The 27,916-nt window shown below is 41.5% G+C and overlaps 2 protein-coding genes across 9 annotated transcripts in view; both read right to left on the bottom strand.

Moving 5' to 3' along the window:
- Positions 1-19,437, bottom strand: part of grin1a (glutamate receptor, ionotropic, N-methyl D-aspartate 1a) — a 33,402-nt gene extending 13,965 nt beyond the window's left edge. For 3 of the 8 annotated variants that reach the window (XM_051412602.1, XM_051412605.1, XM_051412604.1), the window contains exons 1-14: positions 19,186-19,434; positions 16,478-16,612; positions 15,011-15,187; positions 10,705-10,767; positions 9,850-9,947; positions 8,708-8,829; positions 7,505-7,679; positions 6,507-6,651; positions 5,408-5,494; positions 4,846-4,990; positions 4,385-4,515; positions 1,297-1,461; positions 687-805; positions 225-337 (exon numbers count right to left, since the gene is read on the bottom strand). In XM_051412602.1, the coding sequence (XP_051268562.1) occupies positions 225-337; positions 687-805; positions 1,297-1,461; positions 4,385-4,515; positions 4,846-4,990; positions 5,408-5,494; positions 6,507-6,651; positions 7,505-7,679; positions 8,708-8,829; positions 9,850-9,947; positions 10,705-10,767; positions 15,011-15,187; positions 16,478-16,612; positions 19,186-19,434 (1,924 nt within the window). Of the gene's footprint in view, positions 1-224; positions 338-686; positions 806-1,296; positions 1,462-4,384; positions 4,516-4,845; positions 4,991-5,407; positions 5,495-6,506; positions 6,652-7,504; positions 7,680-8,707; positions 8,830-9,849; positions 9,948-10,704; positions 10,768-15,010; positions 15,188-16,477; positions 16,613-19,185 lie in introns of all 8 variants that reach the window. The other 5 variants (XM_051412607.1, XM_051412609.1, XM_051412608.1 and 2 more) reach the window with 3 other exon arrangements.
- Positions 19,438-25,685: 6,248 nt separating this feature from the next.
- Positions 25,686-27,864, bottom strand: LOC127370754 (uncharacterized). Its single transcript, XM_051413109.1, has one exon. The coding sequence runs from the start codon at positions 27,596-27,598 to the stop codon at positions 26,768-26,770; it is 831 nt and encodes a 276-aa protein (XP_051269069.1). The 5' UTR covers positions 27,599-27,864; the 3' UTR covers positions 25,686-26,767.
- Positions 27,865-27,916: the final 52 nt, after the last annotated feature.

The raw sequence follows: 27,916 nt of genomic DNA, 5'->3' as shown, positions 1-27,916 counted from the left end.
ACAAAATGTGATTTGAAAGGAATTCATTTGTCAGCCTCAAAGAACAACATGACAGTGAGGCAACACCTGGAGCCACAAACGCCTTGATTTTGGTCTTTTTACAAAAGAAAAACTGTGTAAAGACCGAAGCACTCAGGATTACAGGAACCTTTACCAGCAGAGAAGTGATAATTTGGAGATTTTCAGTAATGATTTTCTTTATTTACTCATTGGCTCTGTCTCACCTTCTCCTATTCCAGAGTTCAGCAACACTCCCCAGGAGAACCACATAGCAGATGATAAGGTGAGGGCATCTTCTTCTTCTTCTTCACTGTTTACTTTAAATCTTCCAAACGGGCTAGAAGGAAAAAATTGGGAGGGTTGCAGGAAATAAAATGAGAAATCGCCAAGAAGCTGTAGAGGGGAAAACCCTGGCGACCCCAGGCAGGAAAGGGAACTGAACATGGGCAAGCAAAGCAAGAGGGACAAACAAACAAAGACGGCTGCACACAGACAGAGCGGTGGGATGGTTGGAGACAATCTTCACCTCCGTCTGCCTTTGTGTCCACACCGAGGGAAGATCTGCAGCGCGCAGGAGTGCATGTACACACACGCACACACAGTCACTGATTCACACAAACAAACACACACACACACACACACACACACCATGGGCACAGACATACAAACACAGGTCCCCCTTGTACCTGAACCGGTCTAGTAGGTAAAGCATCACCGCCACCACATGTACCGAAAGACCCACCAACAGCCACAACGTGCTTTGGAACGGCTGCATGAACGAGTCCAGTGTACTGCGAGGGATTTCCTGAAAACACACACCGCAGTTGGTTGTAGAATGATTAAGTACAGTAGCATTATTTGCAAAATGGACAGGTGTGATGTAAAGGTATGCAGCAAATGGGCTAAAAAGACAGCTATGTGATACAGCAAAAACCCGTGGTTGCTGTGTAAAAATTCAACAATTTACAGATCAATGATGAACCAAAAATATGTATTGTTGCGTTGTCAATAAACTGGGATATTGTTCACCTTTTAAATGTGACAACCTCTGCTGTCCATATAAGGTAATATAATAAGGATAGATTCAGCTTTATTGCTGTGTTACCCTGCTCTATTGTAGAAATCAAGATGTAAGATAACAGTTGGTTGCACTGGGGACTTAGGAGGATATTTGTGATAAAGTAGATGCACAAGGAATAAAAACTGCCTTAGAGAGTTGAGGATTCCACAACTGAACAATACATCCACCTCCCCAGTAGTTGTTTGACTTGAAAGAGCACCAAATGTCACACTCACCTTTTTAACGAGGATGGTGAGGCCTTGATATTTAAAGGGCTTGGAGAACTCGATGTACTGGGCTCGTTCGTTGTTTATAGTCAGCGGGGCTACAATCATGTCAGCCAGGCCTCCCAGGAGCTCTCCCATCATGCCATTCCACTCTTTCTTGTTACTGTTGTTTACCTGAAGTCCCAAAAGGAAGGTGTTGACATGAGAATCAGCAATCAACCTGCTGTCTAGACCACAGAATGTATCCAGCCTTTAAGGATTTGGGTTAAGCCTAGTGGGGATATAAGTTAGGCGTGCTCCACATCTTTGGAAGTGGCTCTGTCTTATATATCAAAAGAGAGCTTGCTATTTTCAGGAGTTTATAGATCATGCACTGAAGGACACCAAAAGTGATATTGAGCTCATGCTTTGCCAACAGGACAGGAGTTTTACAGAAAAACTATTAAAGTCATGCAAGTTTTCAACTGATCATATCGTTCTCTTCTTTGTTGTTTGGTTCTGTATGGGCTTATGTTACATAACCATGCAGCCATTTGGCCAGGACAAAACAGATTTCAATGTTTTTGCAGTTTTAGACAGTCGGTCGGACAAAACAAGTAGTTTAAAGATGTCTATGTAGCCCAGAATCTGACATTATATAATAACAGATTATCAAATCAGTCAAAATCTCGAACTCTCAATCTCTAAATAAATTATTTATTTAATGTTTAACTCTAAGTCTTTTTTTTTTTTAATCATTCACTCATATATATTTGGTCTTGGCACATATTCAATCAATTATTAAATTCCCCAGCACAGCATTTCATCAGACTGTGTGCCTAGCTAGCTTAACTGAAAACACTGATAGCCACCAGCCATTTCAGCTAAAGCCAACTTTGATAAAGCTACACCAGCCAGTGCAGTTCATGTTAATCATCCATACACTCTGTATATAGAGACCCCTCTCCACAGCAGCCATTTTGACCTGAAACAGTAGGGGTTAACGCAGGTGTTACTAATGACACTAATTAAAGTGCATCTTATAATAATAATAATAATAATAATAATAATAATAATAATAAGGGCTCATTGGAGAGGCTCTGCTACACTAAATGGAACAGAACCTTAATTAGTGTCAGCATTGCATTCACCTGCACTTACCCTACTATATCAGGTCAAAATGGCTGCTGTGGAAGAGGTCTTTTGCACTTACAGTAACGTAATGACTTGTTGTCAACTCCAGTATCGTTATTTCACTTCACCTGTCTCTCCCGTGCCCCGCTGCTCCGTGTGTGGAGGGCTAAGCTCCGCCCCTCCGCCCTCGGTGAAACACGGTGAGAGAAGAGAAAGCGCGACCTACAGCGCAGACTCTAAGAGGACCCCGAGGACCCCGAGGACAGTGGGGGGTCTAACCCCTGTAGCTGTAGGCTAACCATACCGTCAGTGAGGTTAACTTTAGAGTCACTGTGTTATAAAGTAGGTTAGCATACTGGGGATATGTGTTGTGACGGAAGGGCAGTGCTAGTAAGTAACACCGAATAAGAAATGTAGTTATTCCGCGGTGCAAACGAGGGACAATGTAGGTTCTGTAAATCCAGAAAGGTTAGCAATTCAAGGTTAAATAGCCTATATCTAATCCTACCGTGACATTGTCTTTTCAGGTGGTGGCATGTGTCCTATTTGACATTTACAAAGACATTGTCAGGGGGGTGAGGAAAATGAAATGAGTCCTGCCAAGAGGAGACATTTTTGGTTTGTAAATGATGTGTGCTGTTTGTTTTGTTTTAAATATCACATAAGAAATAATGACAGTAAAAATCATCTAACATTACAGCAAGATGAAATCATTAAAAGGGTTTTAATGATATTACAACCTGATGTTTTTTATTAAATGGCCACAGTGGCAGATGGCAAACAAATTATAATCTGTTTAGTTGCAATGAACGGAGACAAAATACATGATCATTATTGCTATTATTAAATCCATATTATTTAAACCAGTTTGCACTGGTGCCTGCTTGGCAATTTATCAATCGTTTTCATATGTGGCAACTATATTGCTAATTAAAACACAATTTTCAATTCTTTTTATAGGTTACACAACCAGAAACTCGCTTGAGGTGAGACTGAAGTGACAGAAGCTTCGTAATTAAGAAAAACTCATCACTGATGAAGAGAAACCAAAGTTTTGAGGTACCGCGTTTGTTTTGTTTGACACAAAGAACAACCTCCCGGGCTCAAGAATGAAGTGTGGAAAACTGCAGGTCCTTGATTGGCCACTTGAGGCTGGTTTCAAAAGTGATCCATAAACCCCCCAAATGAAAATGCCCAACTTTACTGCAGAAATAAACATGTTTACACTCTGGTATAAAAAGCACTTTTTGTCTCTAGCTAATTTGTCCCTAGCTACAGGGGGGTGGATTTTTATATAACTGTAACCTATTTAAAGTATATTCAGGCTAAAAGTTATGCCTAATTAAGGATGTGGCTGCTTTGAATGGATGCTGTCACAGGTTGCTGTTTTCAGTAACCAGGCTTCATTCAGGCCACCTCAGCTCCACCCATGCTCCACTTTGTCCATTTTTGGATTAACCAGGAGCCGGCAGAGTCAGAACTGCCAATATTGTGACGACTGGAGCCAACCACACTTTAAGATTCACACTGACTCTTCAGAAACGGAGACTACGTTGATGTTTTACAGTCTATGGTTAGACACTGTTCTACTTTTACAGCAGTAAGGAAATAGTCTCCTTCTTTTGGTGGAAGATTTTCAAATTGGTTTTATGTGATATTATCGTCTTTCATATTACAACTAATTGGCACTTCCACATTGACTACACCTCTCAGTAATGGTTATTGCTGCTCGCCTAAGCCTTTAGTGTAGACATTAAAAAACTGACACTAGATCAGCGATGGGGGGGGGATGCAAATTAACCCGCTGGTCATTTGATATCTGTGGGTGTCCGCTCTCTGCTTATTGCTTCAGCTCAGAATAGTTAGTGAGATCATTAGTGAGAATGGGAGTGAAATAAAAAGATTAAAGTTATTGAATGTGATATATTGCATGCGACCTGTGCCTCATGCAAGAATAGAAGACAAATATGGCTGTAAAACGAACCCGCTCTTGAGTTCCGAACTTCCCATCAGCCACCAGGTGCACCTCATAGGTGAAGTTCATGGTCATAGCCAACTTGATCAGGAGATCGACGCAGAAGCCATAACAACATTGGGGTACAATTGGGCGTCCTGTAACAAAACCAGCAACAGTTGCAAGTTACAATCACTCTTGTGGAAACATGCTAGCTTTTTTTTTGTTTGTTTTAATCCAAAGGCGGCGCACGTAGACTGAACAAGATGCGTGACACCGTGCACTGCAGACGACCACACACAGTCACGCCGTTTGCCAGAAACACAGCATACAGACCAAGCATGTCCCAGCATCACACCAATCATTCATTCTGAATGGCACACTCAGCTACATGCATACATATATAGATACCTACTGCATATATATGTATGCATCTCCAGTGGGTGTTTGGCGGGTGCAGTAAAAGCACAGTGATAATATAAACGTCCCTGATGTGTTACCTGGGATGGTCTCATTGGGCCCAGTGCAGATAACCTTTTTAATTAAGACTCCATTTAATGTCATTTCCTCCTTGCACGTCCCGTCCAACTGAGTGGGTTTCACATACACAAATGGCTCCTGGTGTATCGTCACTATCTACAACAGACGGGACAGAAAGCTGTTTATCACATAGTCAGAGCTGGATCCATTTCGATCCCGGGGCACTTCAGTGCACCACAGCAGGAGAGAAAAAGAACACTTGGAAAAACACAGTAGAAATACCCATATACAAACTCTACAGATACACATGGACACACAAAGATAAATAGATGAATGTAAAAATAACTGACAAGGATACAGATGAGAGGTTCTTTGCAGGCCTATGACAAATTTGAAGAAATAAAAGTCATAGCGAATATATCTCTGCTGCCTTTATGAACATAGATTAACTTCACTCCCCCGCAAGGAACAAATGTCAGCGCACTGTCCAACGCAAGTATATCAGCTCAGGTCCGTCCTCTATCTGTGTAGACACGAATGTCACATTGCCGCAGCAAAGCCAAGGCACCCTACCTTTAATCGAGTGGACATCTGGAAGCCCTGTGGTTTCTCAGTCTCTCCTCCGGGCCAGATGATCTTCCGCTGATTGTTCATTACCACCTGCAGCGATGCCACACACATAATACAGTATTATAGGTGAGTGCTGACAGAAGGTGTGCTGCTGATGAGGCTCCAACACTGTGGGTGAGCATCACTAATGAGTCAGCTTTATATAACCACAGCTCAGCGGTTCTTTCATTTACTTCATCAACCTCTGACTTATGTATCATACCTGAGGCTTTCAGGAACTTATTATTATCACACACATCACCGGGGAACTGCAGTGCTGATCCTTGCAGTCCTTACTGTTTGCTGTGTTGGCATGGTTGGCTCAATTAAATAACTAACTAACATTTAACTACAAATGAATATAGTTTGACAAAATAATCTTGGTCAGCTAACTAGCTTTTCCCAGAGCTTTTAACCACATTGCTCAGTCTTCATTAGTGGATGGAGTCAGTTTCCAAGGTTAAGAATTAACTTTGATGCTCAAATCAAATATATTATATACTGTGCAGACCAGTTTTAAAAGTATACATTTTGGAATTTGTTTTTCAAATTCAGTACAAATTGCAGCACCTTGAAAATTGCATGATATAGGCAGTCCAACACAATGAACATAATGCAAAAGACTACCCATGATGGTTGAAATAAACCATGAAAGCTTGGAAATCTAAATGGTAAAATTAGGTTAGACTTTCTAAAATAGTTTGTTTTGTTTTCTCTTTATCCATATTTCATACCCAGAGCTTATGAAGGACATCTAGACCATCTAGAGTTGAGTGCAATCTACAATCCTCATGCAGTGCAGAAAAAATTATATTTGAAGTACCCCTTCAAATTCACTATGACATACTGCTGCAGTATTGTGTTAGCTTTGGCTGAACTGCAGAGCGAGGACTGTGAAGTTGCCCTACATTAACTGCATTGTACTATAGATAGAAAACTGGAGCTGGATGTCCAGTATGATGATAACATAAAAATAGGGAATGGAGTTCTTTTCTTAAACTCCTATAAATCTGCGTCACAGTTATGTCAAGTAGGCCAAAGTTGCCTTCTTCAGTCACTTTACCTGTGTTCCATTGTATATGCCGACTTGAATGAGTCGACTCTTCTGGTAGTTCAGTATACTGTAGTGGGCATACTTCCTGTCTCCATCGTCATTGAACTCCACACGACCCGTGAGGCCCTCTGGGTATTTAGATGACATCAGCACCCTGTGGCAAGCAAATGAATGTGATTATTTGCGTGAATGAGCACACATGTGTCCACGCATGGATATCCTGTGTCATCTATTAGGAGTGTAACAGTGCATTTTTTTGCGTGTCGTTCGGTACAAGGCTCTCGATTTAGCGTGTCTGGTAAAATGACTCATTCACCACATTTTGTGTTGAAAAGCCGGAGCCGGGTTGCTGAGCTGCGATGATATCTACTTCTTTGTCACTACATCTGTTTGGAGGCAGTGCATTTATTTTGTTACACTGCAGACAAACCAATCTAACTGGGTCATTCGAAAGTTGTAAGTGATAAATATAGGATTTCTAGTCCATTCTGGAGAACCTGATGAACTTGTTATTCTGTAAGGCAGCTTTCCAGACAAAACTGATTAAAAAAAATTGGAAAATGTTTAAGTGACTGAGGGGAACTGAAGACCTGGTTTATTGCTGATATTAAAGAAATAAAAAATATTCATTAGTGCAGCTTTAAAGGTAATTGAAAACATGCACAATTCAGACTCAACTGATCAGAAACCGCGCAAACTTAATTTCTGCAAAGATCTGTTTTTGAGCTGAGAAATCTGGCTGAATAAAGTCAGGCTTTTTGTGTTAGTTATTCCTTGACCCACTTCTAGAATATTTCCCTTGTCTCATAGTGTAAAGAAATGTACTAGTCTTGAAGGAGAAAAATCCTGGATATGCCCTGGACTATAAATCTTTAAAATTGCTGGGATCCAGTATTGCTTTTTTATTAACTTGTTTGGCATAATAACTGAATTATCACACCTTTATCATCCCTATCAGTGAAAAAACAGAACTGAAGCCAGGCGTTACGTCGTGTATATAAGCCTACCGTTTAAAGAGTGGCCCTGTTTTCCAGATGTTGGTGTTGCCCACGCATCCTCTCGGTGGTTCTGTGATATTCTCCTTCTCAAAGAGCTCCTGAATGGACTGAGCGACCACAGCCACCGCATCATTGATATGGGCTGACTCATTCTTCCCGTTGATGAGCTGGAGGCCGATCAGACCTGAGACCAGGCCGACAACAAAACGCAATCATTGACCTGAGCCGACTACAGCCTCTCAGGATCCTTTTGCAATGCACAAAGTGGATAAAAACTTATAGGGCCTCCAGTTTAGACATCCTGAATAAAGGTCAGACATCAGCTGCATGATCCATCTTCGTTGCCTGTTACTCTCAGGGGAGATAACTCAGAAAAAATCCACAGCTTGTCTTTTATGAGATGAGGCAACAGAATAAATGGATCATTTTTCTGATGTTGCCACTCGTGACCTTTTCACAGCATGTATAAAGAGTCCCTTGAAGTTGGATCTTTTTTTTTTTTTTGGCCCTACCTAAGGTTTGGGGGATCAGCACAGGCAAACCATTATTTGTGTTAGGAACAAACAAAAACCATCAGACCTAAATTTAAACCAAGCAACAATCCAACTTCAGCTAAGTTTTCTGATTGCAACCAGGTCCATCAGTCTTGCAGACTCCTGGAAGAAGCTGCAGTGGAGGTGGAAGAGACTGGACACAGACAGGACAACAAACGCTCTGCAGGGGTTGGTTGTGTGTAAAGTGCCCAGGAGGAGAGGGGGGGGGGACGCTAGACGTTTGTGACCACAAAGTAAAAAAAAATACTGTGAGAGACTTGTGCGAAAAATCCATAAATAGAGACAAGAAGAGCTGTTGTAGCTTACCATTCTATCAGTTATCTGTTGCAAAAGTCTCCCTTTATAATTCATTAGAAGCCAGGGTATTAATATGGCAGGAGAGCACAATGAGTTTACCTTTGGTTAATCCAGGACATACACATTTAAACAAAAAAAAACTGAGCGTACTGTAGATACACCGCACATTTAAACCTTTAAACATGGAATGCTTAAACGTTTAAATTCTCGACACACAACCAGCAGTTACACAGTCAATTGTTGTAATGCATCCATCGTTAAATGGTTAATCCCCCTAATCCTGGACGCGTTATGATCGGCCTCTGAATAAAGCTGGGAGTTAACTCGTATATTCCCACCGATCTCTGCTGAATGAACGTACCGTCTGGCGCCTCGCTCAGGGCTTTACCCGACATCTCCCGCTCGCCCACCAGCCACACGTAGCCCGAGCCCGTCATGTTGAGGAAGCGGGCAGCCTTGTACACTGCAGCAGCGTCTTCCTCACTGGAATTTTCCATGTTGAAAGAAAGACAAAGGATTGTTTTTGTGTGTAAGGAAGACATTTTGTGCCCAGCTTGTATTGAATCAGGGATATTTACGCAGTTATGCACTGTAAATATACGGCTACTGGATACAACTTTTACTCTCTTAAGCCCTGATTTTCCTTTTAAATTATCCCTTAATTAGTTTTAAAAAGACTATGTATGAGTCAGTTGATCAAACCTATATGATACTTATATTGAAGTAAAAAGTTCAAGCCCAGTGCCAGGATCAGATTACACAACATCAGCCAAACAAGTGTCGTAGTGAAAGGCAACTGAAGCAGCATCTGGGACACCTCATGACCTCCCGACTACTTTTTTTTTGCCCTGTCTGGTCTGGTTTGAAAATTTCTTTGACATGTTCTGTGACACTGATTTATAGGAGCTCTTCCATACACAACTGTAAATGTGGGGAAAAAAGAGAGGTGCTGTTGGCAGTGTTGTCAGGTGTAGTCAAGTCAAGTCAGTGCCTGAAACCATGATGTAAGGATGGTAGCTATGACGGGCTGTGGTGACACAGTGGCTGTCTCAAAAGTAAAAAATATTGTGTTGTTTGGTCCCAGCGCAAGATGTCATTTTTTGTATGACTGCAACATGAGAGCAAAAGTCATACAACTTTTACACATTTGTCAAAGAAAATACATGGACATAATTTAGGTGTTGACTATAACTGTACAGACTGGGTACTGTAGAAGGTTTCAACTGAATTAGGTTGAAATTATTTGTCAATCGATTAGTTGATCAACAGAAAATAAATTTGCATTATATAATTTTTCTTTCAAGCATTTTTTTAAATCCTTGGTTCCAAGGAAATTGTTACTGGCATGTTTCACTAGTTAGTATGTTATAGACCAAACGATGGTATTAATCCAGTTTGGGATGGTCATAGGGTGATTTATGGCAGGTGTGAGGTAAACCTTCCCCCTTGCTCCTTCTGTGACTTTGGGTGAAATGTTTGTGGAATTTTGGATAAAAACCTCACCTGGCGGACAGGATGATGACTCGGGCCTCCAGCTCTTTCGCCTCCAGCAGCAGGGCAGTTAAGTTAGTCTCCTGGCTGAACTGGAGGACTTTCTCTGCCTGTGATCGGGGCATAAGAAAGGTCAAGCCAGCTACTTTTCCCTACCTTCGACACCATGCTGCCTCTTTACCTGCTTGGTTCGAGCTTGGCCGATTTTGTTTGAAAACGAGAGACAGAGATAAAAAGGAAAGCGATCCAGGGGAACCGGCTGAACTAAAAAAAAAAAAAGCTTGAAGGGAAAAAAAACTTTTGCATTTGTTCGCATGCAAACTGAGGGTTATCAAGGCTCCAAAGAAGGACGTGCATGTGTTAGGTAGGGGGAAGAAGAAGGTCAATGCAACCAGTAACTAAAAACGGGTGAAGGGGGGTGAGGGGGACGTTTTCCCCCAACAAAAAAATTGCTGAAAACTAGGGAAGTGCTACAGAACAGGAGGAAGTAGCATCTGGGAAACGGTTTTGTCCCACACTACCGGTTCTCCACAAAGGAATGGACTTGCAAACTCTTTTTGTGTGTGAGTGTGTGTGTTCTGAGTACATGCATTCCTTTATTGAAGGAGAAAATGAAAATGATAAAAGCGGGGCGCTGTTCATTGATTTCTTTTTTTTTTCTCTGTAATGACCGAAAATTATAGATTTTTCATAACAAAATCATTCTTCATTTAAATCATAGGGAAATGTCTCAAAGTAAAAATTAAAGAAAACACGTGCTACCAAGAGAGGGACATTTCTGGGTCGGCTGGTGACTGGTTTGGGCTGGTTTCTAGTTGCTACGTTTGGAAAGTTGGTGGGCGGCGTGCATTGACCATGCAAATATACCTTAGGTCCTCGCTTGTTGTCATAGGACAGTTGGTCGAGGTTTTCATAGTTCCTTTTTTTATTCTGATGAGTAATGTGCACAGAGAAAATATGCAGACACAGAAAAATATTATAAACAGTTGAAAATGGAGGGCAGTAAAGCATTCCAAAAAATCTCCACTTTTCTGCTTCAAATTGGGATCTTTAACAGTGGGGCTTGCAAAGAACATCAGAGATGACCGCTTTAAAATAATGCTCAAATCACGTATACTTGTATTCATTAATGCATTATTCATTCGCGATGCTGATTCAGCTGCGTCGATTAGCTGTAAGAAATAATTGGATCAAAATGTTCTGGCTCCAGCAACAATCAGTAAAAAATTACACTTGGAAATAAATAAATCAAATCCTAAAATGCCGCTCAGTGACTCTGCCAACTGGAAACAAACATGCCTGTCACATTTTCAGCACTACACCAACACTCCATCAAGTCCAAAGTGTGATCATGTTTTTGGCTTCCTGGAATATGGAGAGCTCATTAAAGGTTTTATGTAAAACTTGCAAAACTTGAGTAGGAAACGTCTCATCTATCCAGCCATCTGTTAGGGTGACGCAGCATTTTCACCAGCTCCAAAGCGCCAACTTCAGAGGCTGCAGCTACTTCTAGCTAAGTGTTATTAACTAGTGTGACCAGACACTTCGAACAACAGATCACAAGCTAAAACGTCATCAACTGCAAATGTTTTGATGGCTATACAAATGTAATGGCAAATTTAATTCTGATTTACTAAATCAAATCGGATCAAATCAATAAAGACGAAAGCTGTAGTCAAGTTTAAATCACAAAAACAGGTCAGTGATTCACACTCTGCCGATGGGAATGATGGTTCAAATCACAGCTGCAAAACATTTGAATTAATAGTCCAATTTAAATATTATTGCATAAAATCAATATTAAATCTAAAGAAAAACATTTTGCTTTCTCTTTGTAAAGTTTAATGCAGCGGCATTCCAAAGTTGTTGATGTCTGACGTAAAGTATGTAACATTTTCTGATACTAACTGCTAAAACCGCATACTCTAAAGATTATATGCTGTGTACAGTTAATATGTAGTATGGACTTCAGTCACAGCACAATGTACTGACTCTCAGTAGTTGCTGAGCCAGTTAAACCTCATTCAGACAGCTGCGTCGTCACCATTTTGAAATCCAGTCCGGTTCTGTCAGACACTCGGGAGTCCTGCCTGAGACAGGGAGCCATTTTGCAGGAAAACACATCATATTTCTGCTTCACAGGGTTTCCTTTACAGCTGCCTGCCTTCACAGCTCACACCTCAATGCACTCCTGCCCCCCCCAACCGACCGTGCATCAGTACAACCGCTTCATTCACAACTGAAAGCTTTTTAAGACATATTGTGATTAGTTTGAGTAATAGGAATTCTAAATGTGGACGTCATTGTTAAATCCTGAATCATAATTCCGCCTTTAAAAAACAACTTAATGCTAACTGAAGGATCGCAAGCAACATTTTCTTGTGTGGGAAAATGTCTGTCGGTGGGGTTATAGATAATTCCACTTATTGCATTTCCTTATTTTATAAAGAAAATGTTCAAACTATCTGTGATTTTTAAAAAGATGAAAAAACTACTGAGATATTTTTTTTCCTCTTTTATTGAGAAAACTTAAATGTTAAGACAAATAGTTTGATTAAACGTTTTAATCACAGTCTAGTTTCGTCATAATCATAACTGCTAATTAACTAACCAAAGTGTTATTATCAGGTAACTACCACAGCATGAAATGGGAGATTCATTTCCTCTCCATGAGTAACATCCAGCAGCACAAAAAGTCTTTGTCTCCCCCCTGAGATATTTTCTGTGAGCTCTATTTTTGTATCCCCGCTCAGGCATTAATATTTCATGTTGTGTTGGTCACGTTTGCACTCTGTGTCTAAGTCCACTGTGTCCACAGCCTCTTTGCTGGAGGTGACAGCGATCCCCCTGCGACTGTGTGACCTCGCTAACAACTTGCCATGAAGCTAAAAATAGCATGTCAATTTAGCGAGTTCACGCAGCACAGGCGGGTGATTAGCATGAATAACACCTCTCCCTTTTAATTAGAGCATAATGTGACGAAGGTGCGGTCTGCCACATCCAAACTAACATCACCTAAAACAATCAAAGCTGTCACTGCATTTACAGTTGAGGTGTTTAGCCCCGCGTCATCCAAACGAGCTCACAATAAAAGAGCTGGTAGAGGTTGCATTATCCCTCTGATGTCGTGACATACGTAGGATGTCAGAGCTGAAATGAGAAGGTGCTGCTTAGCAACCAGGGACCGCCTAAACAAATAAAGAAATCTGAATTTATTTCCTGTAGTTCTTTTCATCACTTCTGTATTTAAAGGTACACTTACTGATTTCGTTATAATGCCTAATCTCCAGATGTCCTCATGGCTGACAAAACTTTGGTGCTAAAAACAAAATTAGGGAGTACTGTACATCTTAAGGTTATTATGTCCTCTGTTTTTTAATGTACTTTCCATATTCAATTTCCATTAAAAATGACACTGTACCAAACAGGTATTATGTAAAGACCAAAACCAACAATGTGTTAGTCCGTCTCTCCAGACTTTCCAGACCACCCTGTTTGTGGCAATTTCCTAAAACAGCTGGGTTTTAGCAAGCTACACTCACAATGGAGAAAATAGTGCCTTTATAGCTGTGGATTTATACATGTGATACTCTAGTGAGTATTAACTGCAGCAGGAAGGTGTACGACTCAAAATCAATTACAGTGCGTTTTCATGGTAACCCAGTGCAACAGCGTGGCTCACTGATGTGTTTTTAATAGTTTTTGGACAAACAGTGGAGCTCTGTGGCACAGAGGAATAAGCACACACACACACACACACACACACACACACACACACACACACACACACACAATACTTGTTTGTAGGATCAATGTATTTTTGGCTTTGGTCTTTTCAGTTGACAGTAAGACAAATCTATAATATCACCACCCTCATCCTTTGAGTTTTTAGTGTAATTATTGCTGCACCCATTTGGAGAGATTCTCAAACAACTCATGCTCGAGCTGTCATGACTAGATATACTCGTAATTAAAGCCTCACAGTAGAGAGAGTTGCAGCATCTTCCCCTCAGTATTATGAGATTGAATGAATCCACAGATGGGATCATTTTGTGATCCAAACTCAAATTATGCAAAAATGAAAGGAACTTCCTAGATTCTCATCAAAGGCTCTTAACACGCAAATGTCTCTTCTTTAGTTCAGGATGTGAGTCACATCGAGATGATTCAACAGTATCCTCTTTTCAACTGCATGGATGTGGTTGCACAATCCAGCATGATAAATCCAGGTGTTTGAAATGTTTTCCTGTTGGTGGCTCTTAATCAGTACTGATCCCGGTCACTTCATTTAAACTGACTTTCACTTTAGCCGTAGTCGCCTTCTGTAAATTACCTCGGGTTTGCGTTGTGTTCAGTCTCTCATCAGCTTCTGATTTAATTAAATCTCTGAATCGGGACTCATTTCACTCTGCCACACAATTACAGCAAAGAGCCCCACAGAGGGACACGCATAACAGAGTATAAGAGGAAAAAAATATCCCAAGGTAATTTAATCTTATTAAATGGATGCAATAGATGACAGTTTTTTCCCCCCCTCTCTCTGTCTATCTCCGTTCCTAACGGGTACACATTGTTGCAGCCTCAAGTCTGTTTTGGCTCAAAGAAGATCAGCATCTCACTGACCCACATACACAGCTAAGAGCTACACTTAAAATGGATGCATCAGCGGCATCTGAAAAGGTGTAAAAAAAAGTCTCCCATATCATGCGAACACGACCTACCAGGGTGCTATAAACACACGGCCTCTTTGTACAATAATGAAGCGGGCCATTCATCACGCACTGAGAGGAGAGAAACACCTGACATCCACCACGGCCCCAATAAAACACTTCAGTCTGTGATGGTTTACAAAGCCCCACGTTAAAGTCCACTATTTGGCTCCCATTGTGGATAGACACAGGATAATTTGGACTATGGCGAAAAGCAACGTGAAGATGAGCAAATAAACATACAAACTCTTGTCAGATTAGACCACATTAGACGCTGTTGATGTCTCTAGGAATGTTAGCCAATGTTTACACAATGGTGAGAAAGAGATGTGGCCACACAACAGAAAGGAAAACAGTTACATACATAGAAGACCTTTTTTGAGGTTTAAAAAACCGTACTACACTCGCGCGCTCATGCTCACTCACTCTGGGAGAGGGAGGCCCTGGGAGCCGGAGCGTCTCACCTTTGTTTCTCTCTCCTCCAAGAGGGTCTCAAGCCTCTTTTGGGCAGCTCGCCCCTCGTGGTCGTCGCTCACTATCAAGATGATGTGGTTCCAGTTGAACTCGCGCATCAGGTCGAACCACACATGCGCCTGGTGGGAATAGGGAGGGACTGTCCGTAGAAAGGACAGGTGGATACTCTGCAGTCAAAAGCAGGAAATAGAGATTAACGTTCGGAAGTTAGCAGTTTTCCACAACAACGTAATATTTAATGACTCGTCGCTCAAAACATAAAAACAACTGGACAAAAACCTGATATGAAGGCAGGTTCCAGCCCTTTTAAATGCCTTAACGCCAAGTAGACATATTTTCTAGTATGCAAGATATGACATTTATTTACATTAATGTTAACAAAGCCCTCTAGCAGCTGTAGTGATTGTGACTGTTTTCCATCAGGAGCAAAGGAGCTATGAAGTCCATCGAGCGAGGAGGTCAGGGTGAATGGATGGGTCTCACCAAGTTGTTTTTGTGCCAATAAGTCTAACTGAACCCGAACCAAAGCGATGTCACATTATAAAATAGATTTATATTTCCATAAAGTGATTGGTAATGGCTTTGTAAGGCACTGACATACAAACTGTAAGTATTTTGTTGTTTCATTTGTTGCCCATGAAATGGTTTTCTGAGAATTTGTGGCCGGCCTTCTCAGAGCCCTGACCCCAACCATGTTCAGAAGTTTTTGGATGAATGGGAACGCCGACTGTGAGCGAGGCCTTATTGCCCAACGTCAGTGACCGACTTAGCTAATGCTCTTGAGACTGAATGGAAGTCTTTCCGGAAGAGTGGAGGCCGATAGTGCCGGTTAAAGCTCATAGTTTTGAGATGAGATTTTCAACAATGACATACTGTATGGCCATATAGTGTACTTTATACACTGTATACTAACAAAACATAGACTTGCAATACATTAAAAGCTGGAAAGCCTGCAGCAGAATTTGTTAGGAATACAGCGCATTAATAATGCAAACTGTTATTTTGGTGGTAAACATATCACTAAAGGACAGAAATCCTGTAAAAAAGCATAAAAATGCTTTTATCTATGTACCGCCCTCAGGCTCCCTTTAATCTCTGGATTTAATGCCTCTGATTTCCTTAAATGTGCGAGATCAGGAGAGCTGTCACTAAATACGCTTTAAATTGAGTTATTAAAGTCCATGGCATTTTATTTATGTGATTGCTTTAAAGTTTCATTTTAGTGGTGTGTGCTTCGTAAAAACATTACTCAGGTCAGAGGCATTATTAATGATGTTCTTTCAGTTTTCAGCTGGAAACTCATTTAATCACAGCTGCTCTAATGGACACTGATGGGACGTTTAATCTAAGAAGCTTTTGAAGCCGCCCCATGAGAGATCCTTACTCCATCGCTCTCTCTCTTCCTGTTTTCCTCCATCTCTATCTCTCTCTTTACATCTCTGTCATCCATCACTCACCTTGTCTGAGTAGATGGACATGCGGGTGGTGAGCCCCACAACAGGGATGCGGTAGAAGCCTGCAGTGTAGGAGACAGGCGTTGGAGTGAGGTGGTCATTGGACTGGGGAGGGTGACTCACCAGGATAGCATAGACCTGCAGAGACACAGAGGAAGAACACTTTGTCATTCTGACACTGGCATAAAGACAAAACGGTAACACCGCTAGTCGCACTTTGTTTCAGGCTGTAAGGTATCTAATTTAGACATTCTGCAGGTTTTCTTTCTTATATTGTAGATTCATCACACACCACATATACAAAAACACACAAATGGGAAGGTGCAAAATGTCTACTATCCTTCTTCGTAATCAAATATACTTAAAATCATACATTGATATCATCAAGCAACTGTGACGAAAATACTAAAAATATATATGAAACAGTCTCGTCCGCCTGCATATTTTTGTTGTGGGCTGTAACAACAACAGGAAGCAATGGACACAACACTCAGTGTTTGTTACATAGAAAAACATTTATTATGCACAGTTACAAGGAGGGTTGTATAGTATTTTATGTTTTATGTATAAAGTTAGTTTCAGCATAGTTGTAGAAAAGCAGAATCAAGATTTCATCAGAGAACTCTGAACCAGGGCAAAAAGTGAAATGTTGGCCTCTTTTGTGCTCCTGATCTTCCCCAATTTATTTGCTTATAAGTAGAATAAATGTAAATTTATTTAAGAATATACACGGTATAAGAGATTTTTTAGGACAGAGCATAAAGATTAGGTACAACTAGTAACAACAGTGGTGTCCTTGATTAATTACAATTGATCAAATAATCACAAACTGATTGCCACAGCAAATAGAGGGCATCTGGGGCCGCCGGGGGCATTTGCCCACTTTGCCTGGTCTGTAATCCAGCCTTGACTGAAACATCTGTTTTTGTTTATCCCCTAGGTGAATTAAAATTGCGTGCACTTTAAATACAATAGTCGTCTCTTGTTGTATAAAAAAATGTTGTATAACAGGTTAAAAATAACATTTTTGAACTGTGAATGCCTACATAAATTCACGGAAAGACAAACTTGTCTACGACAAAGAAACAGAAGAGCAAAGAAATCTTTTCCTTTGTATAAAATGTCTTCACTGTGTGGGCTGGCAGACTAATATTAATTTGTGGCTGACTGTTTGGTTTAGTCTTATCCGTGCATTATGCAAACCAAAGCCGGACCACTACTCTAGTAGAAAGAAAAGAATTTCTGTGAGCTTAGCCTAGGGCAATGCCTCAGAGAAGTGAAGGAAGGGGAATAAAGTTGGCATGGCTGTGGAGGCATGGATTATTGGATGTGAGCAGTCCGTATGGTTGGGTCAAAAATGAGGTCTATCTTCCAAGGACTGCTCCCAGGCATCTACCCCTCCATCTGCCACTGCACTTCCCTTCTCAGTAACTGACTCGCCTACAAGCCAATCTCATTTGATTAAACCTTCCATAGACCTTCTGTCTAAATTAGGTGTGATTCTGTCTAATTTACAGGCTGTGTGTGTGTGTGTGTGAGTAGAGAACTGAACCGCTGTTGGTGTAATGTGTACAGCCTAATGGGTGTATTGCACGCTCATGCTTTGGGTGAACATGTGACAGGAGAGAGGGTGCGACAGTATTATTCTACAAGCCTGTATCAATTAGTGTCATTACACTAAGCAGAGGGCCGAGGACATGAAAGCAGCACTGAAGCCGTGGGTGTGGTTTGTCCTTATGAAGGCTAATTAAGTGTGTGTGGGAGAAACAGGAGCGAGAGTGAGAGGGGACTTCAACATAACGCTGATGCTTTTTAAAAGCCGCGTTGAGCAGCACATTCGAGGATTGGTCGGCGCATTTCAGCAACTCTCTCATCATACATTACTTATGAAATGTGTTTTGTTTGTTAGAGCTGCAGCACATATGGTATGAATGTTTAGGCTTGTTGTATAGCTGGAAGATGATGATTCCTTCAGGGGAAATCTGCATCATAAGTGAGGTTCAAACAGGAATCTCATTCTTCTCAAAACAGTTGTTCATGTTAGCCCTGCATCATATCACACAGATCGCAGGCCAAGTGAGTGATATACGCCTGAAGGACAACATACAAGAGCTCAGGCTGTCCGCAAAATGTCATCACGCAGCACACACACACGCATAAACACACACACACACACACACACACACATTGAAAGCCAAGTTGTTAATTGTAAATGACGTATCACATATTTTCACTCCTCACTGGTTCCTTTGCAGTTCACTAGATCCGCAGCTGTGTGTCCTGAAATGTACAGTTGCCCTTTCATCCGAGACATGCCCCAAACTAGAGCCTATATTTGGATGTCTTTGAAAACAGATGGGTCTGTGGGGAGCTCATTGTATTAGAATGTGTGGTGGGAGTAGAGTGGATGCCAAATTGGTCAAATGACAGGCCTGTAAAAATGTATGGGCTGCATTTATTTTAGTGTTTCTGTATCCAGAGATCTAGTGATCTTGACTGTGGCTCTTGAGTGAGATAACACTTCTGATTATGACATGTAGGAAATTTTCCTTGCAACTTTCTATTGCAAGGAAAATGGGTTTTGCTTCTCAAAACACTTTGATGCATCTAACAGCAAACCAGTTTCACAGTTCGGTGGAGGTGTGCATGGATCATATGGTGAATGGACAGTTGTTGGATGAAGCGCCCATGCAGAGGTGGCAGTAAACTACCTGACTGGAGATGAGGTCCTCGCAGACGGAGAGAGCCATCTGGATGGCGTTGGGCTTGTGCGTGACGGAGATGGCGGTCAGCTTGAATTTGTCCCTGCCGTAGACCTGGTTGGCCTGGGTCACGGCATCTTTGAAGACCTGCTCGTATCTCTTCTGGCTCAGGACGGCCCCGATGTTCACGATTTTCGGCTCGCAGCCGGCCCGCGCGCAGGAGCACGAGAGGAGCACCGCAAGCAGAAACAGACGCATCGTGCGGACCACCAAACGGAGCAGTGCAGCCCGGTCGCTTTTCTCCCCGGTGGCGGGTCGGCTCGACCAGCTTCTGGACAGCGGCACGGCTCAAGCCAGTTGAAATGCGCGACTGCAGACACGATCCAGGTGGGCGGCGTGAGCAAAGGGAGGGAGGCCAAAAAAAAAAAAAAAAAAAAGGAGGGAAGGAAGGAGAAAACTGAAAGAAAAAAAAAATAGGTGGATTTATGTGCAATGCGGAGGAATGTGCATGATCATCTAAGGGGGCAGCCTGTCAACCAGGGACGTTCAAACCGCATTGTCCAGCTTTTTTTTTCTCCCCCTCTCTCTCTGCAGATTTGCTAAAACCTCCCTATCGGGTTTAATGAGTCAAACCATAGTCCACGTTTCCAGACGGCTTCCTCTCCGGGGTGTGTATCGCTCCCTCCAGCCGCTGCTCCGTGCGCTCTGTGCGGACTGATCACACCGCTGCGTCGCTGGCTGGCTGGTCGCTCCGGGCTGAGCGGCTGCTGTCCTTGGTGCTGACAGCTGTGCATGCGCGCCGCGGCGGTACTGCGCGCTCCCGCCGTATCGGCTCCACGCTCTGGGTTTTGCGCGTTGGCGTGCTGCTGCTGCTGCTGCTGCTGCTGCTGCTGCTCCTGATGATGATGATGATGGTGATGATGATGATGCTGGAGTAGAAGCCGATCTTATGAAAAATAAATGTGCGTTCTTGCTCTATATACACTGCATGCTAGTCATAACAGGACACGAAAGGCGAGATCAGTGAATGCAGTTCACATGCAGCGTTAGGTTGCGTACCTGCAGGGCATGAACGGTCTGCGAAATGAACTCAGATGAATATGTGGGCTTCGTTAATGCGTGTGAGTTGTAATGGGAACAGACGGTTGTGCGATTGGCCCTTCTAATAGCCTGATTGCACAAGAGCAGATGGAGGGAGGGGTGTTTATTCCAATTTAGCGGGGTTTCAGGTCAGAGTTGGGCCATGGATGCACACGGACTTTGTGACTTATGTGGCTCCAAACTGGAAGGGATACTCTGATTTGTCTCCTCGGACAGCTCATTAATCACGCAGCATGTCAGTACCATCCGTCTCTCCGGCCGTCACACTTCAACACGAGCGGACCCGCCTGTTGTGTGTCTGTAATCATGCGTGTGTGTGCGGTCACGGGGTCGGATCAGACGGTGGTATAGATGGATGTTGTGTAATCTCTGACCCCGCGCGTTTGGAGCGTTCAAGTAACTGTTGAGAATCCCTGCAGCTAGAAACATGAGCAGAATCAACCGTCCGTGGTTACCTTGGAAACAAGACTTTTTTTTCTCCTTTTTTTCTTTTTTTTTTACAACACACACGCGCGCGCGCACAAGGGGGTTCTTTGCACGGAGAAAATATTCAGTGGCAGAGCCGACAGGGAGTTTATTCATCGCGGGGGGCCGTCGAAATACATTAACAAAACGGACATGCACACCAAATATAAAGCCAAAAAGACATTTAGTCATGAGACTCATTGAGTGAACTAGTCAAACAGCCGTTTATCATTTTGCTTTAACTATTAATAGTCAATTATTTCAGTATTTTCTCCCAAGGGGATTCACATTGTGCGTTTATTTCTATTAATATCAACAATTGCTGCGATTGAAAAAGGTGCTTTGTAAATGAGGCCAGTATAAAATCACCCATCAGTGTTCTGAATTATAAATCACACAACACAGTGGTGTCTCTCTGTGTTGCAGTGGGCTGATAAATTAATCACAAGACTGAAGAAATCAACAGTCATCAGCTGCTGGCTGTGTGCTTCCAAAAAGAGCTCCTCTCAGATATGATTGGGTAAGTTTTGTTGTTTTTCGTTTCATAACTTAAGACAGGAGAATAATGTGAGTATTATGAGTATCTGGATGAATCAATCTTCACCCCTTATAACATTTTCCTGCAAGGAAACCATTTCAGACTAAGTTGTGTGTAATAGAAAACCTGGGTGTATTGTCAATAATTGACCAGACAGTAAAATAAGTGAACAGGGAAAAGCAGGGCTCGTGCAAATTCTACAATATTGTTCACATTAATAGGATTTTGAATTCAATATGTTCACTTGTCCTTGTTTCTGTTTGTTTGGTTGTCAAAAAAGTATACAAAATAGTTTAAGCATAACATGATTCTTGACCTTTAGAAACAGTAGCTTTACCATAAAAAGGTCAATTTCCACAACTTTCAATGACTATGTATTTTTTTGCAAATGTTATACTTCAATGTTTTTAATCTACAACACACAACAGTTTTTGCCAGAGATGTAGGAATATCTTCTCAAACCCTAAAAGTCTCCAGATATGGAAGTCCATGTCTTCTACTAAACAGTGACAAAACATAAAGAAACACATAAAAACACAATAATAATATGAAATTGCCATCATCACTATACCAACTCTCAAAATCAAGAAAAACACCCATAAAGGCAACACAACAATAAACAGCTTTAAAGGGAAATAAAATGTTTAGTATCTATAATCTATAAATGTGTCTAGAACAGAAAATGTATATATATATATTTATTCTGATGAAACTGAGGCTGATTGCTTCCAGGATTTTGCTTAAATGAGTCACAAAAAAAAACACTGCCTCCAAAACGCCAGCCACAGAGAAGACGAGTCCTTGTCACTGTCAAACCACTAACAGTAAAAATAATGGTGTTGAACAGAGCACCTAATGATTTCCCTCCCAGTCGCTGCGTGACTGCCACTGGCAGTTTGGAAACTCACCACTTATTGGATGGCCCTGACTCTTATTAAATGAGGTTATGAGGCCCTTCTCTTCCTCTCCTCCAGCCCTCTCGCCCACCACTCACACATCAATAGAGCTGGACCAATCTGCTCTGCAGCCATTATATAATAAGTTTGCTTGTTTGCTCCTCCAGTATTAAGACTCTCCAGCTCAGTGAGACCAACGCACAAAAATAAATGCAGGCATCTAGCACACAAAGATCACTGCAGGCTTTTAAACTTAAGTGTATTCCACAGAGGGATGCACACACACAAGGACACACACTTGATTTCACACTTTGAGTCGTCCGCCCACACAGAAGCAATACAGACTCATACACCGCCCACATAGTCCTCTGCAAGGCGACAAGAGGGACGTTGACGTGTGTGTGTGTGTGTGTGTGTGTGTGTGTGTGTGTGTGTGTGTGTGTGTGTGTGTGTGTGTTTTCAAACTGGTGTTGTTTAGATTAATGCTAAAATAATCATTAGTCATTCAGACAGTCATTACCAGTGGTTGGGAAACTTTTATGGCTAACACAATGTATCTACATTTTATCAGACAGTTGAAATATAACTAAAGACAACAATAAATAATATTGTTAGTTAAATAATTCAAATAGAGTGTAAAAAGAAATTTGTATATAAAGTTTTATACCTTTTATTGTTATATACTTTTTCCCCCCTTTATGACCAGTTGTCAAAATAGATTAAAACTCGAATTAAGGCTGCAGTAGCTCAGTCTGTAGGGAACCGGAGGGCAGCCAAGGTGATTAATAAATTATATCTTCTTCTTCTAAAATTAATTAAAAACCAACCAACTTCTTCTTTCTTTCTTTTTTGTGTTGGCACAAAAGTAATCATTTATTTATTTCTGCTTTTTCCATTTTCTTCACCAAATTCCAATTTTCCAAATGCTTCTATGATAATGACTTGGGCATGTGTGTGTGTGTGTCTGTCTGTGTGTGTGTGTGTGTGTGTGTGTGTGTGTGAGAGAGAGAGAGAGAGAGAGAGAGAGAGAGAGAGTGTGTGTGTGCAGTACATATATGTTACATCAATGGAGCAATGAAGAGGACTGTGTGGCTAACTGGCTTAACTCAAAATCCTGTTACCAAAACACATTGTGCATCAGTTTTCTCAGTTAGCTACCTAGCTGAAGCTCACTTTCTTTATAAAGCCAGTGCACTTAATGGTAGATATAGAAATATAGGTACCTCATTGGCCGCTGCTGTATTTCACCACTATATGTCTGCACAGTCGCCATATTTTAGGGGTCAGATTCCACTAGTCAACAATGCAGACTGCACTACAAAATCGACTCTAACTGTAACGATTTTCATGACACTTGGGTTGTTATAAACGTGAGAAACTGAATGTGATACTGATTACTTGTAGGGATTAATTCAATTACTAGGGGCAGATATAATTAGCTCTATGCCAAAAAATGTACCTTCTGAAAGCCCCAACTTCCACTGGAACATGCACCGATCTATGAAGAAGCAACATCCAGTGTAAATTATTTCGAATTTTAGCTTTTGTCAGTTTCTCTGAAAATGTAGATTTCTAGATCTATTATATTATTATAGAGCCACCTTGTTTTCATTCTTGATTGGCAAAGTGCTGTTCTGACTAGCTTTATAGTATATATGTAACTGTATATTTCGTCTCTTTGTACATCCACACACCGTATATGCCGGCAGCATTTTTCCATCAGGTGACTCTTGACTGTTTTTTGGCATGACCGAATTAATTCCTACCAATAACCAATATCAGGTTCATTGTCTCACATTTATAACGAACAACATTTCATGAAAATCAGTCCAGAATCAAGCGAGTTACAGTCGATTTTTGTCGTGCAGTGTGCATCTCTCAGTTTTGTTATCTAGCGGATCTTGACCTCCCCAATATGGCGACAATGCAGACAAACATCCAATCAAAAACACGGTATCTATGTGATCTATACATCCACTGGCTGTGCACTGCTGGAGCCGTTTAATGTATCCCGCTGTATATACTCCTATCAACACGCTAACATAACTTCATCTTTAAGAGAGGAGTGTGAGGCTATGTAGCTTAGCTAAAAACACACTAGTTAAACCCATTCTCAGCTAGTTACCTTATAAAGATAACTTTTCATTAAGCTGTCCTGCCTGTGAATGTTTATCATGTGCTGCACTGCTGTAGCGTCGCTGTATAAACGGTTGTAACAGCAGCTAAACCATTTTAGCATTTAAATTAACTTTAACCAGCCTTTTTGTACATTTTGTAAAGTGAACTGTCTGAGTGATTTTTAAAACCTTTTACCTCTCATTTTAAATTCAGATCATTAACTTTTTTTGTGATGTTGAGATGGTGATGACATTTTGATTTGGTTGCACTAAAAAGGCCTTCAAATATTAACATTAACATTTTCTTGAAGGTGATCAAACCTGCGGGCGTATCTTAATCGGGATTTGGAACACATTTATAACAAAGATAAAACAAGAATCACCCATGTATGAAATACAAAGTGTGAGCAAAGAACAGACAGCAGAGCTTGTCACACATGAACTCCTGCATGTTTTAGCGCTTAGCATGACAGCAGCGTGTTTGTCTGCAAACTGCGTGTCTTCAGCTCCTCATGTCGCTCTTGTCTGCCGCAAAGAGCCATTTTCAGAACACATTTGCTCTGACCTTACATGTCCAAGTTGAATGGTGTGAAGAAATGTACCATAAATGAGATGTGAGTATCATTTCAATGCATCAAGCAGCATTTTGCATAGCACTATTGTCCATATTTGTTGGATGCCTCTGTCATGTAGTCCAGTATCTGACTGAAGCGGGGAGCAAAACAGGTCATTGCCAGTGCTTTGACATAAACAGAGCTGATGAAGTCTTGGAAATGGATTGCCTCAATGAGTCATCTGCAGATGGATGCCTGCCTATCTGATGTGTTTCTCATGTAGTGTGAAGTCCTTACATAAATTATAGATGTGCGAGCCCCCTCGGTGCTCGCTCGCTTGCTTGTCCCGATGCCGAGCTAAAGTATTCATGCTGCAGAGAACACAAAGACTCTTCCAGCTTTGCTCCTGACATGCTGATAAGCCTTGTGTGGGGGGCTGCAGGCCTGATCAATACGGATCAATTTTTTGTTTCTCATTAGAGAGGGCTGTCAGCTCCAAATTAGTGTGATTCAGTAATTGAGACCGAGTCAGGGGAGAATTAGGATTTGATTTCCGGAAAACAGGCAGACATGTTATTACAGAGGGTTTAAACACACATACCATCAGGTCAGGTCAAGCAGAGGTACAATAAAGTATTATAAAGTCAATCTATCTAATAAAGTACCTATCTAAAAAAATCAACTATCTATCTAAATATCTATCTAAATATCTATCTATCTATCTATCTATCTATCTATCTATCTATCTATCTATCTATCTATCTATCTATCTATCTATCTATCTATCTACAACCAAAAAGAAGAAAAATTTCAAACAAAGTTACACATCACTTTAGGATGGTTGATTATTACATTTATTATAGATATTTATGAAACTTATACCATCTTTCTCTGTAGTTATTTTCCCTTTATTAGGACACATTTGTTAAAGCTTTCATATAAAGATAAAATAGATTCCTGGCTGAAGTGAAACTGTGGTTATGTAGTATTTCACCCCAAAGCTGAACCTTTATAGTTCCCCACTGAATGCAGTATTTATGTATATATTTATGTAATTGCATATAGTAACGAACTCAAAGGTGCAAGTGCATCCACAACAAAACACAAATAGGAGCCCCGCTTCCAACTTTCATCATTGCTCTCTCTCTTCCTCTCTTCGGATGAATAACATGGATATAAAGGATTAAATTGGTGGGTCAAGTCCCCCTCATGTGCACCATGAAAGGAGATCAAGCTGGGTTTTTGTTGCTAAGAATATGCAGCAGTAACGGCAAAGAGCATTTGAGCTGTTCTGATAAGAAGTAGGTCAATATGAGACCCAGAAAGATATGAAGAGTTTTGATCCGGAGTCAAACCTCCATTTATCCGTGGCGCCAAATCCCGCAAAGCTGCGGTACTCTTCAAAGAAAACAAAAGTCAGTAGTTGACAAATTGATGAGACATTTTCAGTTTGACAGATATTTTAGACATGTTGTAAGATTAACTGAGTTACTTTTTTCAATACATTTACAATACTGAAAACTCATGTGCACCTGCAAACCATCCTCTTTAGGAGTTGATTTAGCTCTTGCCATCTTCAAATTTGACTCTTTCCAGTTATAATATCTCTATAATATCTAGTCAAATAACCTGGAATATATAACATGGATTAATCAGGTTATGCGAAAAGAAAGGTACTAAATGGAAGTATAAAATAAAATAAATGTAACATTGCAGAGGAATGAGAAAAAACTACAAATCATGGCTCTTATTCCTCAGTGCTGTAGTGTATGTTCCCTGCTGAATGTGCCAAAAATGCAGATGTTTGTATTTCCCCTAATGTCACTTATTTGTAAAGCTATTACAGTAGTTGACAGGCAGTTAATTCATAAAGCATTTTGCAGAAGTTCAGACAACAGAAATCACTCAAGTGATCTAAGCTTAGCTGTTACTGTAAAGTATGGACAGAACAACAAGAGGAACCAATATGTACAGGAAGCAGCCCAGCAGCACCAGGGCGAGCAACAGGATGACAGTGATGGAGAGGCAGCGGGAGCGTAGTCGCATCAGTCTCAGTCCTCTGACAAGGCAGGCTGGGTAGAGGCAGCATATGTTTGTGTGTGTGCTAGCCTCCAGCCGCCTCTCCAGAGCTAAGCAGCATAGCGGTGATGCTGGGACGGCCTGAAGTTCGGGGCCAGGATTGATGACGAAGGCCAGCCCGGGCTCGTAAACGCCGCCGCTGTACGACTCCTCCTGCAGCCTCCTGATCTCCCACTGCGGGAACGGGGTGGTCTGTCGACAGAAGGGGCACTGCAGTCGGCCCGGGTTCTTGGCCCGCCTCATGATGCCGGCTGTACAGTGGTGGCACAGTGCGTGGTTGCAGTTGAGTAAGGTGATGCGGTGATCTCCATGCAAGTCGAACAGCTCGCTGCAGATGGGGCACTCGCGTCGGCTGCTGTCACTGCACAAACTCCTGACACTTCCACTGCAGCCGGGCTGATCCCTGCACGCCAATTCCAGCTCGTGTGGAACAGATGTCTTTCGGTCAGCCCCATCTGTCACCGTTCTTGTGTCTGCTTTGTGATTCTCATCCTGGCTGTCCTGGTGTTTGTGCTGAAGCAGAGGCTGTATGACTGAGTCTCTCTCATCTTCCTGCTTTTCCACTCGCCTCAGTGTGTATGAAACTCTGGCACAAGTCTCTTCTGTAGTTGGCAATTCTCCGAGTGTAACAACACCTTCCTCCTCCATTTCAAGGACTCCTGCCTCAGCCATTCTTCATAAAAAAAATATTTTTTCTGTCTGTTCGATACATTTAACACTACCCTAACACAAGCTCAGTATGTTTCCTCATGAGAGAAAGTCTACTTTCTTCCTGGACAAAGCTCAAGTGAGCCAACTGTTGATGTAATGCTTCTGTATAACAAAGGCAACAAAGTCCTGTCCCACCATGAACCCAGATAAGATAAGCACATTCACAGATAAGAAGTGCCATGCAATAATATGAGCCTGAGAGAAGTGCCACTGGCCAAGTAGTACAGTGAACATTTCACTATTCCGCTCAATTTAACACGCTAATGTATTCAGTGCAAT

This window comes from Dicentrarchus labrax, unplaced genomic scaffold (genome assembly GCF_905237075.1).
Source record: "Dicentrarchus labrax unplaced genomic scaffold, dlabrax2021, whole genome shotgun sequence".
NCBI classification, from domain to species: Eukaryota; Metazoa; Chordata; class Actinopteri; family Moronidae; genus Dicentrarchus; species Dicentrarchus labrax.
This window is presented reverse-complemented; position numbering and strand designations above follow the sequence as displayed.